Raw genomic sequence first — 14,738 nt, 5'->3', positions numbered from 1 at the left:
CTGAGTAGAGCTTCATAACGCTACTTACAACATTAAACCCTTTATTATCAGTGTTTCTTTCTACAGTGGATGTGGTGCAAAGCAAATGATAAAACTTAGACCATAATTCTGACCTGCATCAGACTTAGGATCACTTATGTTTGGCCTAAAAAAGATAAATAAAAAAAAGATTGCATTACTTTTTTTCACATATGGTCCAAAAATAAATTTAAAAAAAGCATTTGGGCCACATTTCCTTGCAGTCTAAAAGTAGCCGAAACCTAGTGAGAGTTCACTTCATCAATATTTTAACATTTTATTTAAGAGAAACTACAAAGAAACTCAAAAGCCTTCAAAACAACCCATCAAAAGAAGTAAAAAACTGTGACAGAAATCTGGGCCTATTAATACTGCATGCTAGAATGCACATCTCAAAGTAATTTTGAAGTACGATTTCAATGCATCTTTCCAAGTAAAGGAATTTTAACAAACGCCACGTGTTTTTATTTATTTATTTTTTTTTTAAAAAAGGCTCTTTTTACAAGTCTTGGGTTAAACAGTGGACTTGAAACATTTTTAATCCATTCCGCCAATTTCTAGTTCTGGTTGATTTTACATCGTATATTTTTGACAATTTAACTATTTAAAGCTCAAGTATTCTGCAGTTAAATTGTGTAAAAAAAAAAAAAAAGAATTAAGAGTTAATTTACTATACTATACAAGGAAGTTACTATACTCTCATTGTGGTGTAATATTCAAGAAACTCTGCTGCTGTACCATGGGTGCCCTAGGCGGAGTGATATTATGCAGCATAGGACAACCAGTGGTTTTCAGAGGGCACCTTGAAAACCATGGAGAAATCTGTCTGTCAAAAAAAGATCAAATAGGAAAATGATCAAAACTCTTTTTTTAAAACTAAATGCTAAAGGTCAGATCAGATTCAATCCATTATGCTAAGCTAAGCTAGTGAATGGGTGAAGTCAATGGTTTAACTTTAGGAGACTTTTAAAATGAGCCTTTATAAAATAATAGCTCTGTTTGGAAAGAACTTATTCATTTAGATTGATTCTGTAGGAGAGTAAATCGTGCACAAAATAGAACCAATTACAAGCATACACTACCTGACAACAGCCTTGTCGTCAATTCCAGTTGTAAGAGCAACAAATAATAACTTGATTTCTAGTTGATCATTTGAAAAGTGGCTGAAGGTGGATTTTTCAGATGAATCATCTGTTGAATTGCATCCCAATCATCGCCAATACTGCAGAAGACCTTTTGGAACCCACATGAACCCAAGATTCTCACTGATATCAGTCAAGTTTGGTGAAGGAAATATCATGGTTTGGGGTTACATTCAGTATGGGGTCATGCAAGAGATCAGCAATGGATGGTAACATCAACAGCCTGAGTATTAAGACATTTGAGCTGCCCATTACATTACAAACCACAGAAGAGGGCAAATTCTTCAGCAGGATAGCGCTCCTTCTCATACGTCAGCCTCCACATCAAAGTTCCTAAAAGCAAAGAAGGTCAAGGTGCTCCAGGATTGGCCAGCCCAGTCACCACAAGACATGAACATTATTGAGCATGTCTGGGGTAAGATGAAGAAGGAGGCACTGAAGATGAATCCAAAGAATGTTGATGAACTCTGGGAGTCCTGCAACAAAATTTTCTTTGCCATTCCAGATGACTTTGTTAATAAGTTATTTGAGTCATTGCAGAGATGTATGGATGCAGTCGTCTAAGCTCATGGGAGTCTTATTAATTAACACAATATTAATTCCTTTTTACTGCACCATGACTTTATATTCGTTATTGTACATTATTTAATGTAAGTGACAAGACTTTTGTCTAAGCAAAGTCAGACCTTATTGTCCTAATTAAATAGTTAAAAATCAAGGAATGATCATATTTTATTTGGGTAAAATAAGCATGATCTAGAAGCTTTTGCCTTTCATATAAGCCACTTCTGATACCAAATGATCAACTAGAAGTCAAGTTATTACCTGTTTCTTAAACCTGAATAGGCGACAAGACTTTTGTCAGCTATTGTGTAGATAAATACAAAAGCGCTTATGCAAAAGTATACTAAAGAGTGCGTTATGGTAATTTAAATCATTTTAATATAATGATCAAATGTACGATAACACTGTATATTAAGTACATTGCATAGATTACTTGATTAAATAAATCTTTATTAAAAGTTACACATGCTACAATGTCATTATCTCAATATACTGAATAATTGAATATCAACATATGTCTACATATGAGCTAACCAAGATGATCAAATTACCAGTTATGAAATCCTGAATGCTTAATTCTCAATGCAGCACAGCATCTCACACCTGAATTGAAATACTATAAAAGATAAAGAACCGCACTAAAGTCACATGAAGCAGCAACCAAAGAGTTTATCAGGTTAAATGCAAACCGCATGTCATAGCGAAACCCCAGTGTGTTTACTGCTTACTACGCAGCTGGTTTCCTGCATTCATATTCAGCTGAGTTACTTTCACCTAAGTCAGCTGATGACCTACTTCAAACAGAGGATGAGAGTCACAACTTGGCTTTCATCTGTCCGTCAAAAGCCAGCGATTCCCGTAAAATGCAGAAAGCGCAGCGGTAAGCATCGTGACACTTATTTTCAAAGTAATAACAGAGACGAGATGGGGGTGTAGCTGGAGATTTGTGCACCACTTCTGTGTCAGTGCATCTCGAGGCTATACTTTTGAATTTTTTTGCAGACTGAAGCTGCAATGGCTAAGATATGCATAATTTTAGAAAATTGATGGTAACGTACAGAACTGTCGTGGGGTTGGTCTTCAAATATGCAAAAATGATCCCTCTTTGTACTCTATTGAGAATAAATATATCTGTGTGAATATTTATGTGCTTCTAATATTCATCACACAATAGTAATTACAGTTGAAGTCAGAAGTATTAACCCCCTTTGAATTTTCTTTTTCAAATATTTTTCAAATTATGTTTGATCAAGCAAGGAAATGTTCACAGCATGTCTTATAATATTTTTTCTTCTGGAGAAAGTCTTTTTTGTTTTATTTCAGCTAGAATAAAAGCAGTTTTTATTTTTTTAAACTCCATTTTAAGGTCAAAATTATTAGTCCCTTTAAGCTATATATATTTTTTCTAGAGTTTACAGAACAAACCATTGTTATACAATAACTTGCCTAGTCACCCTAACCTGCCTAGTTAACCTAATTAACCTAGTTGAGCCTTTAAATGTCACTTTAAGCTGTATAGAAGTGTCTTGATAAATATCTATTCAAATATTATTTATGGCAAAGATTAAATAAATTATTATTATTTAATTATTATTAGAAATGAGTTATTAAAACTATTATGTTTAGAAATGTGTTGAAAAAAAACTTCTCTCCATTAAACAGAAATTGGGGGGGGGGGGGGGGGTGACTAATCCGATTGTTAAGTGTGACTGCATGCGAAGTGGCTTCCGGGTCTAAACGCTCTATTCAACTGAATGGGGAGACTCATGAAATGGTAATAATAAACGTTTACAAAGCGATTTAATACTTGCGAAAATCACGATCGTAGTATATATGTCCATGCCTAATATCCGATGGCCAGAAAGTGATACATTTTTTTATAAATTGTAAAATCTTTGGTATTTGTTATGCAGCAAGCCCAGATATTGTTGTGTACACTATGACTTTATGTAAAATTAACTTTAATGTGTGATAGGAATAAAACGTGATCATAAACGAATGATTTCTCCACTCAAATGAATGGCGGCTTGGACCCGGAAACAGTATTACATCACAAACACGTCACCACTTAACAAGCGGATAATTCAGGGGGGCTAATAATTCTGACTTCAACTATATAATAAATATCAAATAAATTAGTTCATCAAAACAGTTGAAGGCAACATTATTAGCCCTTTAATCTTTTAAAAAATATTTCCTAAGTGATACTAGAAAAATATGTACTTTCATCATGGCAAAGACAAACAAAATCAGTTATTAGAAATTATTAGCTATTGAAACCATTATGTTTAGAAATGTGTTGAAAGAAATGGTTTCTTCATTAAACAGGACACTAAAATTTGTGTGTATATATATATATAATTACAATATGACAGGAAGGCTAATTATTTTAACTAAAACTATTTTCAGCAACATTTAAATATCTAAAGTGAAAATTTGTCTGTATATTCTGTCAAGTGACACAAAGACTATTTTGAGAAAGATTATTATAACCACCATAACTTATAATCATTATAGATGTTATATTATGAATTAGACATTTAGATATGTCATAACTAAACTATACCCGAAATGCCCCTAAAAACAATTGATCAAGACAGAATAAAAAAGTTATTGTTTAAATATAGGGGCAACACGGTGGCTCAGTGGTTAGCACTGTCGCCTTACAGTGAGAAGGTCGACGTGGGTTTGCTCTGTGTGTTCCGGTTTCCCCTACAGTCCAAAGACATGGGCAATAAGTGAATTGAGGAAACAAAACTTGCCATAGTGTATAAGTGTGAATCTGTATGGATGTTTCCCAGTACTGGGTTACAGCTGGAAGGGCATCGGCTGTGTAAAACATATGCTGGATAAGTAGGCAGTTATTTTCGCCTGATTGACCCCTGATGAATAAAGGGACTAAGCCGAAGGAAAATGATTGAATGAATGAATGTTATATTAGGTCTTCAAGGAAAAGACAAAAGAAATTATATATTATAAATGAGTTATAAAGACTATTATGTATTAAACAGCACTCTGGAAATAACTGTAAAATAATTAAACTTTAACAAGAGGGCTAACAATTTTAAGTAAATATAAACAATTTTTTCATTCATTCATTCATTCATTTTCTTGTTGGCTTAGTCCCTTTATTAATCCAGGGTCGCCACAGCGGAATGAACCGCCAACTTATCCAGCAAGTTTTTACGCAGCGGATGCCCTTCCAGCCGCTTCCCATCTCTGGCATATAAACTATTTTTTGCAACATTTAAATATCCAAAGTGAAAAATTGTTGCAATTCTGTGTACATTCTGTCAAATGAAACAAATATTACTAGTTTAGACTACCCTTGCTTATAATTAACATAGATGTCATAATATAACTTAACCCCACTAGAACACCCCTAAAACAAGACATAAAAAGTTATTGTTTAAATAAATATGTAATATGTATCATTTGCAATTCTTTTGTAATTATTGTCAAGTAAATCTTACTCAAAACATGACCAACTAATAACTATTATAACTGTCAAAACATAACTAAACCTCACTCCAACACCCCTAAAACACAATCAAATGATAAATACATAATGTCAATTTTATTTATATAGCACTCATAGGCACAACCAAAGGTCGACCGATGTGCTACACAACGCAAATCACAAAAGATATAAAATTACAGCTAAAACAAACAATATTCACTGGTAAAATGCCAAATCAGAAAGGTAAGCTTTCAACCAACTGTAGATTTAAAAACAGACAGATGAGATCTAATACAGAAGGGCAAAGCATTCCACAATCTAGGACCAGCCACCGCGAAAGAACCGTCACCCCTGCATTTCAGCCTCGACTTAGGGATGGATAATAATCTCTGGTTTGATGACTGAAGAGACCAGGTTCAGTCAACAGGTCTGACAGATAAGAAGGTGCCAAGCCATTTAGTGATTTAAAACAGGCAACCAGTGCAAAGAGCGCAAGAATAAAGTGACGTGGTCATGTTTTTGTTACTGGGTAAAAGCCTTGCAGCATTTTGAACTAACTGTAAACCAAAATATAGTGAGTTACAGTAGTCCAACCTAGAAGTAATAAAATCATGAACAATTTGTTTTAAAAATTGTTCTAGATGAATTAGGCTTGACTGCTTTTAAAAAGTCGAAGCTGAAAAAGCAGAATTTGACCACTGTGTTAATCCGTTTATCAAATCTCAAGCTATAATAAAAGATAATTTAATAAGTTATTTTTTTAATATACAAAAATTGTTCAATTGTTTACTTTTTATTTACATAACATTGCCATTCAGAATAACTTCACTAACTGAAAGCTGCCATACATCATAACATAACTAATCCCCCAAGACAATTAAAGCCGCCCAAATTTATTTTTTGAAAAGGATTAAATGTTTTATTAAATTTATTTCAAAATGTATTACACATTTATGTGGCTTTTTCTAAGATTTGAGGGGTTGGGGCTACTTTTCAGCTTTTTAATTCTGTATTTTTCTTATTTGTTGTGGATCCTCTGAAATAAAGTTTGAATGAAAAAAAGGCACTTTCATAGTTCAGGATTATCACTATCATACCCCATGCATACCCAATAGGACAATCCTGTAAAACTTAAATAAAAACATACCACTAAAGACATATTTAGGTTACAGGACAACCACTAGCACTGCCCCCTCTTACCTCCACCTGCTCCTGAAGGTCTACATCCCCTCTAGGGGGAGCCTCTGGTCAGAAAGTGAGCGTCACCTTGTGGTACTATCAAAAAGAGGCCATACTGTAAGTTCCTTTCCAAAACGTTCTCATTCTATGCTTCACGCTGGTGGAATAATCTTCCCATGTACCACACGGACTGCAGATTCACTAATATCCTTTAAGTGACAACTAAAAAAAACATGAATTTTAAAAACACCTGAACTCTAATGAATAAAACCAAGACCATCTATAGAATAGCCTTCTCTCTCCCTCCCTCTTATCTCTGCACTAAATTCTCTGAGCACAAACAAGTTACTTTGTATAATGAGTACTTCTTGTGTGTGTTGCCTCTTCTTGTTGAATCGCTGAATGCCTCCTCAATTGTAAGTCGCTTTGGACAAAAGCGTCTGCTAAATGACTAAATGTAAATGTGTGTAAATATTCTCTTGTATCTTTTCACGCTATCTTTACTCTCGCTGTCAAACAGGAAGTGAACCAGACCTCAAAGGGTTCATCAAGTGCACACAGTTAATAAATGACAGCTCTGTTTCTCTCGCCCTTTAATTCACCTGTGGTCATCAGAGGCGTTAGGATTAGCATATTATGGCCTGGCACTTCATCATGACATATTAACAGTGAACAGGTTTAATACGAATATATCTTGAGTATACAGAAGGGAATAGAAATGACTAAGAAATGTAAAAAGCAAACCTCAGTTAGTCGAACTGAAACTAAATGAGCAAAAACAAAACCCTGAACACCTCAATCACTGCTTTGAGAATGCAGAGATTGAATATAATTGACATACATACCTTTGCATGCAGTACATTTTGGACATGTACTGTAATATGGCAAGACCTTGGGCTTAATAATGTAGAGTCAAGTTAATTTACTGGCAAAACAAGTAGAGCTAAATTTTCTTCAATATTTAGGAGTTTATTTAAAAGAGATATTTGAACTATTCATGTTTTAAAATTACTTTATTATATTGATCCAATTTGCCAATGCATGAACGGTTTGTACGTGTAATAAAAAATACATGACCTTCCTTGATTAATTAGGCTTGTTTTTTAGTGCCTAAAGACAAACTTAAAAACATATATAAAAAAAATCATTTTCACAAATTAAAAGGATGTTATTTTTACACACATGAGCCTTTCTTCTTTTCTATGATACACGAAACAACACTGAATGGCAGAACCAATGCAAGCATATTCATACATCAATGCCCAGAAGCTAGCTTACTGCTGTTTTATCACCGCTGCCATTTTTCTAGTGAGTTTACTTTGTTAATGGGATATTTACAAATTTATCTAAACATCATTCTTAGCAATGTAAACAATGCTAACTTTTTTCTGCTTTGCAATGAACTAACAAAAATCCTGGTGCACTGAATGATCTTCAGTCTATTGTACACTTGTGCGAGTACGAAAAATAAGTTGCAGACTGCAGTTCACTGAATGGCCACCAGTGTCGCTAATAACAAGGGTTTGGTATGTTATCTATTTAAATGTGATCGTCGTGATGAATTACAGCTCAAATAGTGGTAAAAATTATTTATATTTTTTGTATTAATATAAATTTATAAAAATTAGGTTGGCAGGGTGGAATTATGGGAGAAATACCAAACATACACAGTTATACACATGATAAACAGTTTTTCAGGAGAAATAACAAAACGGGAGGGTGGCTGTAGATGGGTGAATGGATGAGAATTATATTTTAGTATGCTGAGGTCACACAAACTTAAATATTCTTGATAATTAAAACGGAAATTTTGTTGACCAATCTAACAAAACCCCAGACCAACATTCAAAATCAACAAGCAGAAATTATTTGTTTAAATCAGCCTTAAAAAATCTATAAGAAAATCTATCATTTGCTGCTGAAAATAGGTTATATACATCACATGCTTCTCGTGCTTTAGGATCATTGTACATTAAACTTCTGTGTTTAATGACAATAAAGAGATTTTAACAAATGAATCAAATTGCAACGTGGGACAAAGGAGTTTCATTTACATTGTTTCCACTCCAATATTTCAGTCACTGTCCCTCATGATCAGTAGCGTATCTAGCCGATAACAAAGGTTTAATCTTCAGTTACAGTCAAAAAATAAATAAATAAATAAAAATAAATATTTTTGCTGCTTGTTTAAACTATTTATGTAAAAGGATCTTAACACAACTCTAGGGATTTTTATGACAACTTTATTGACAACCTCCAATTTTTAAACTATATTTCACAGCTTGGCAAAACGTGATTTCTGAAGTGAAATTCATCCTTTATCTTGCTCATATTTGGAGTGAACTTTTCTCTAGAAGCTCTGAGGTTAACTAAAATAGTATTTTGTACTTGAAGTATACAGTTTTATATTATATTTGTTAATAATGTCTTGTATATGAATATTATATGTGGGCATATCACATACTCCAATTATATAAAGCGGCTGTTTTTGAATTGGACCAGTATCCCAACACTTGTCAATAGCTAGACTAATTCATTTCTTTTGCTTCTGGTTCATTTATTTTGTTCAGTCTGTAGGAGTCAGATGACCCAACACTGTGTTAAAACTAGTACCCAGCATTTTTTTAAAGCACTGTATACTCAAAAAATGACATTTGCTTTTTGTTCAATCTACTTTTTTTTAAATAAGCTGAAACAACAAAGTTCTTGCATTTTTTAGTGGACAATTTTGAGTGGGTTTGTCCATATTCGACCCAATATGGGGGTAAAACAACCCAGCATTTTGCAGAGTGTATTTTTTAGAGCACCGTAGGCAACACTCGCATTGTTTTTTAACATTTTATACTTTAAACTTGTTAAATATGCTGGGTTGTTATAAAACAATGTTGGGTCAAATATGGACAAACCCACTCTCAAAAAAATGACTTTTGCTGCTCGTTAAATCTATTTATTTAAAAGAAGTTGAAACAACACAATTCTTAAGATTTTTTGGGACGACCTAATTGTTTTATACTTAATCCACTTAAATTTATAAAAACACGCTGGTGTTAGCTTAATCGATTTGTGTTAGGACAACTTTGAGTTAAGTTTTTGAATCCAATTTAAATGTTTTTAAAACACAACAGATGGGTTTGTCTATATTTGTTTGACTCAACACAGTGATAAAGCAACCCAGCATTTGTACAGCGCAGTTTTTAAAGCACTGGAGCAAACACTTGCGTTGGTTTTTTTTTTTTCTCATATTTTATACTTTAAACCTGTTGCTTTAAAAGCAGTCTAATCTTATTCATGACTATAAATGAACATGATGTGACCGGTGGGCCAAACTGCAGATCTGGTCAACATATGCACATCAGATATTTACAAATCTATCAGAGCAAGTGCTGTCTGTGGGTTTTCGCAAAGTAAATCACCACTAAAGCATTTAAAACTTATTTTTACCTGAAAACAAATAATAATAAAAAGAAATTGGTAGAAAGTGTATTTTTTATTGTTAGTTCATGTTAAAAGAAGAATAAAATTCTGTTATCATTCACTCACCCTTTTTTTCTGTTGAAAGCAAAATATACTCAAAAACAGCTTTGGTCAAACTACTTATTTAATATGAGATAAACCACCACAATTCTTAATTTTCCGGGGGATAACTTATCTGTTTTAGATTCAATCCATTTACCTTGTTGTGGTGGGACAACATGAAGGAATTATGTGGAGCCCAGCATTTTTTACAGCGTAAGGTATCTTGAAGAAGGTTGGAAACCTTTAACCATTGATTTGCATGGTTAAGCAAATACGTGTATGTAGGTCAATAGTTACGGATTACTTCGAAGTAACTGAATTTTATTTTGGTTATGGAACCGTTCTGTTCCCTTTTCCTTTGCTCAATTCAATTTAATTCAGTTCAAGTTAACAATAATTATTGTCTTAAAGCAGCTCTACAAAACGAGCACATTATTGCATTACAATCAAATTTGGAAAAGTTAAGGTTATTAGTTATCATTACTTAGTTACTAATAAGTTTAACTATTTAACTAACTAACAGCTTTTAACAGCAAAGTTATTATGTATAAGCATAATTAACCTGCAGCTATATAGTATAAAGGTGACGTCTATTGCTGCATCCCAATTCGCATATCCTAATATTAGAAAAGGATTAGTCCCAAACCATAGTATGTTGAAAAGTGTGTGCCAAAGGTTCCTGTATGGTTTACTATTTCCGGTAAAAACTCAAAGAGTAGAAGCATCCGTACTCAAACCATTAATATTACCCACAATACATTGCATATTGTTCGTAAATATTGTTTAGAACTACAAACTTGGGTAAAAAGCGTAAGATCAACCATCAAGTAGAGAGGCTTCTGTAATGTTGTTTGAATGACTGTTAATTAATTTCTAGTCAACTGGAACATCTTTAAAATGTGTTTTCCGTGTTATATTTCATCAGCAACAACATTAACTTACATCAAGATATGTTTGAATATTCACTTCTGAATGCATAATTTTCCAAAGACCTGAGATTTCTCTGCATGAAAAACTCACAAATGGCAGATTATCCTGCTGCTGCTTCTCCAATAAGGCAGGTAATTAAATCTGAAAAAATGTGTCTAGATGATTGACAGGGGATAAGTAACATAACAATCTGTCAACAAGAAAGTAGTAAGTCCCAAAGCTTGCATACTCTTCTGTTACACACTCAAAATTACATACTTCTTCTTTATAAAAAAGTGCATATTTTTAAGGTGTAGTATGTGAATTAGGACACAGCATATGTGTAGATGTTCAACAAAGTGAGTTTTATATACAAATTAACATCAACATCCTCCAGTGCAAAATTTGGATTTAGCTAATAAAGCTCTTACACAGAAATAAATCAGCTTCAACCGCTAAATGCTAAAGGTCACATATATGGTGACTCAAGCACTTCAGGACACAGATCCAGAATCCTGCTAAGCATTACGGTCAATGAAGAAACATCTGTTGTGTTGCAAGCACATGCAAAAGACAAATAGCATCTGTTTCTCAACCGGCGATAAGCAGCAAAACCCCACATCTGCTGACAACACAGGTGCTTTCATCAGAAGAGCAAACCACTGTTTCATGACTAAGGAGAAGTTTCTGCACAGTCAGCTAATAGACTAAATTATTGATTAGGCACTGGCTGTTGATTCAACCTAGCTAAACACTACTGTATACGGACGGCATATGGGATTTGCAAATGATCTGTAAGGATAAAAGGGACTGGTAATCGGTACTGCGGTGTAGTTGAACCTCATTATCACATTAAGACTAAGACTAGATTTCTCATAATATTACCACACTAAGGTCACAGCTTTAATAAAGGTACGACTTTCAAAAGTGTCAAAAGGAAAGCGGAGGATCTCAGTTAAAAGCTAAATGTAATTATCCATAACAAATCAGAATATTACTGGAATCTGATGAAAACGAGTACAGGAAATTAGCTACTCTATATGTTTAAGCTGTACTGTGAGGACATCAGCACACCGGATTTTAACCACAAACACCTCATCCACCCATTAACCATCTCTCATACCTTTCCTCAATCACAAGAACGCATCAAATCTGAGGCAAAGCGGTTTAACCCAAATGGTTTCATAAGCAGGAATGGAATAAATTCAGTAGCATAAATAAAGCAAGCAACAAACTTAACATTTCACCAAGCCAACGACAATCACATTTCTTCGCTCATTGCAGCAAAGTGATGCAATTCCATTTTTATTTCAGGATTTTTCAATTTCAGAAAAAATAATCCTATTTTACCAAGCTTTAACTTGCTTTATTTTACAAGTGACTTCATGAGATGCTCTTTACTAGCTTCACTTCCCTCATCACACCTCTATTTAAAGATGTTACCATTTCTAGAGAATTTCATGGTGTCATGAATGTCATCATCTGACCACTTTAAAACACAGCTTATTAAAAGCATATTTGAACTGAATTCATCATGAACAATGACTAATAGAGTAAAAATGACTTAAATTGATCTGTTCTGAAAATGTTTTAGCCATTTTTATTGGAATATGATCATTTTTTCAATTGACTTATAATATGTATTAAGCCTGTTTTCTGTTAAAAAAAATAACAATTAGAGTTTTCATATTTTTAATTGGCCATTGTTTTTTTTGATGTTCTTATGTCTATATATTTGCAATATTATTGATATTTTATTTCTATTCTACTTCATCTACATTTGTAATTTTAGTTTTAGTTATTTTACAACAAACTAAAACTAAACACTAAAGAGATGCAAGAATAAAGAGCTTGGCAAATTTTTCATATGCTTACTATAAGGGCTGCACAATATATCATTTTAGCCTCGATATTGCAACGTGAGAGTCCGCAATACTCACTTTACAATGTGGTTGGGATTATAGTTAGCCAGACATTACAATTAACATAGTGGAGTAATATCAGAGTGAAAGATTATTATTTGCATGTGTTTTTAAGACCTGATTGTTAAAATTTAAGCCATTTGGGCATAATAAATTAAATGTTTGAAGCTTTAAATGAATTGTACATTATATAATTATTCACCAAAAATAAAACTATAGTGTTGTTGTTATTATTATTATTATACGGTGATTATTAGATTTCTGCTTCTGAATACTGTTTGACTCCCCAGAAAATCATAAATCATTGTTTATTTGCATCTTTTCTCTGTTGAATTTAACTTTGCTTGTAATTTTTTATGCAAATATGCTCCACTACGTAATCATCCCAATCAATCTAAAATTATAAACTCTTTATAAGCAGTCATCAGGTGAAATTGCATTTATATTGCAATATTGTAGTGAATGAGAATATTGCAATGTCAGTTTTTCCAATATCGTGCAGCCCTACTTACTATATATTTTAAGAAATAACTATTTAATTTAAATAAACATTTTACACATATATTTTTATGATTAATAAATTTTAATAACATATATTTGATTTGTTAAACATTAAGTTACAAGCACATAAAATTTTGATAATATCTTTTTATGACTTGTCTAATAACGATTGTATGAACAATAGTTTTGCAGATTTCTTTTGAGAGGGATCAATACAACAACAAATAACACAGATAGAAGGACAGGTAGGAAGACAAGACTGATAAATAGACTGATAAAGACAAACAGAGAGACAGACAGACAAATAAATGGGTGAATGAATAGATATAGATGGACGGTTTGATAGAGTATGGAAAGAACAGACAGATTGACAGGCAGACGAATGAAAGGGTAAATAGATAGAGATATTGACTGATTGATTGATTGATTGTTTGTTTGTTTGACTAATTGATTGATTGGTTGATTGATTGATTGATCATTAACAAATAGATGAAAATAGATAGACAGACAGACAAATAAATAGGTGGATAGAGATATGGATGAATGGATTGATGGACTATTAACAGATGGATGAAAGAATAGATAGATAGATAGATAGATAGATAGATAGATAGATAGATAGATAGATAGATAGATAGATAGATAGATAGATAGATAGATAGATAAACAGCGGCAGACACAAAAACAGACAGACAAACAGACAGATAAAATTGCAAAAAGTAAAACAAAACTAAAATATCCTGCATGTGCTCTTGCTGAATCACTGTTGTCAGTCAGAGAAGCGTACCTGAAGCGCGCGACCCCGCAGACCCGATCATGTCACAGCGACTCCTCGTCCACACGCGTTGACGTAAGCTTTCTCTCGGTGCTGAGACACGCACCGCAGTCAACTCTTTTACTCTCACGGACACACGCAAAAAAACAAAACAAAACGTTCACTTACCTAAACTTTCAGTTGGTCCTGCACGCTGATCTGCTGGAAGACGCTTTTCACATGGTCTCCTGCTCCTTCTTCTCCTGCTTTTTGGCGCTCTGCAAAACGACTTGTGTTTTCTGTGCAGCGGTAGGAATGAACGCTGGCTCTCCGTCTGCGTTGAGTTTCATCCGCGACCGCGTGCTTTTGCTTTGCTCTTTGCTGATTGTGGCATTTCCAGCACGCGCCTCCTCTAAATTGCTACATTGTTGACATTGGGGCGATGACGTCATGGCGATGCGCCCATAGTAGAGGAGAAGAAAAAAATAGCACGAGCCATTCAGTGGTTGTGGAACATCATTGTGTGCATCTAAATAACAGCTTTCTATACATGTAAATGAATCACCCTCTGAAGTGGCACATACTGTAGTACTGCGGGTGGGAGTATAACACCTTTGGCGTGCTAATGATTTCATTGAGAATGGGGGTTTGACACCTCATGTCGCATTCACTTAAAACCCTGCAGAACACGTTGTTATATATTACATTATGACGTCTTCTAGTTTTTTTTCTAGAATGTTTGAGTGGGTGAAATACGTTTAAAAGACAGCTTG

At 33.7% G+C, this 14,738-nt stretch overlaps 1 protein-coding gene across 11 annotated transcripts in view; it reads right to left on the bottom strand.

The window, feature by feature from the left end:
- bach2a (BTB and CNC homology 1, basic leucine zipper transcription factor 2a) overlaps positions 1 to 14,354 on the bottom strand; it is a 65,832-nt gene extending 51,478 nt beyond the window's left edge. For 7 of the 11 annotated variants that reach the window (XR_012393288.1, XR_012393289.1, XR_012393290.1 and 4 more), the window contains exon 1: positions 14,155 to 14,354. Coding sequence is in view for 1 of the 11 variants with exons in the window: in XM_073928333.1 (XP_073784434.1) it covers positions 13,999 to 14,029 (31 nt within the window). In the remaining 10 variants the exon portion in view is untranslated. Of the gene's footprint in view, positions 1 to 13,998 lie in introns of all 11 variants that reach the window. The other 4 variants (XR_012393285.1, XR_012393286.1, XR_012393287.1 and 1 more) reach the window with 2 other exon arrangements.
- Positions 14,355 to 14,738: the final 384 nt, after the last annotated feature.

The sequence above is a fragment of the Danio rerio genome, chromosome 17, assembly GCF_049306965.1.
Source record: "Danio rerio strain Tuebingen ecotype United States chromosome 17, GRCz12tu, whole genome shotgun sequence".
NCBI classification, from domain to species: domain Eukaryota; kingdom Metazoa; phylum Chordata; class Actinopteri; order Cypriniformes; family Danionidae; genus Danio; species Danio rerio.
The sequence above is the reverse complement of the archived record's forward strand: the minus strand, read 5'-3'. Positions and strand labels throughout refer to the sequence as shown.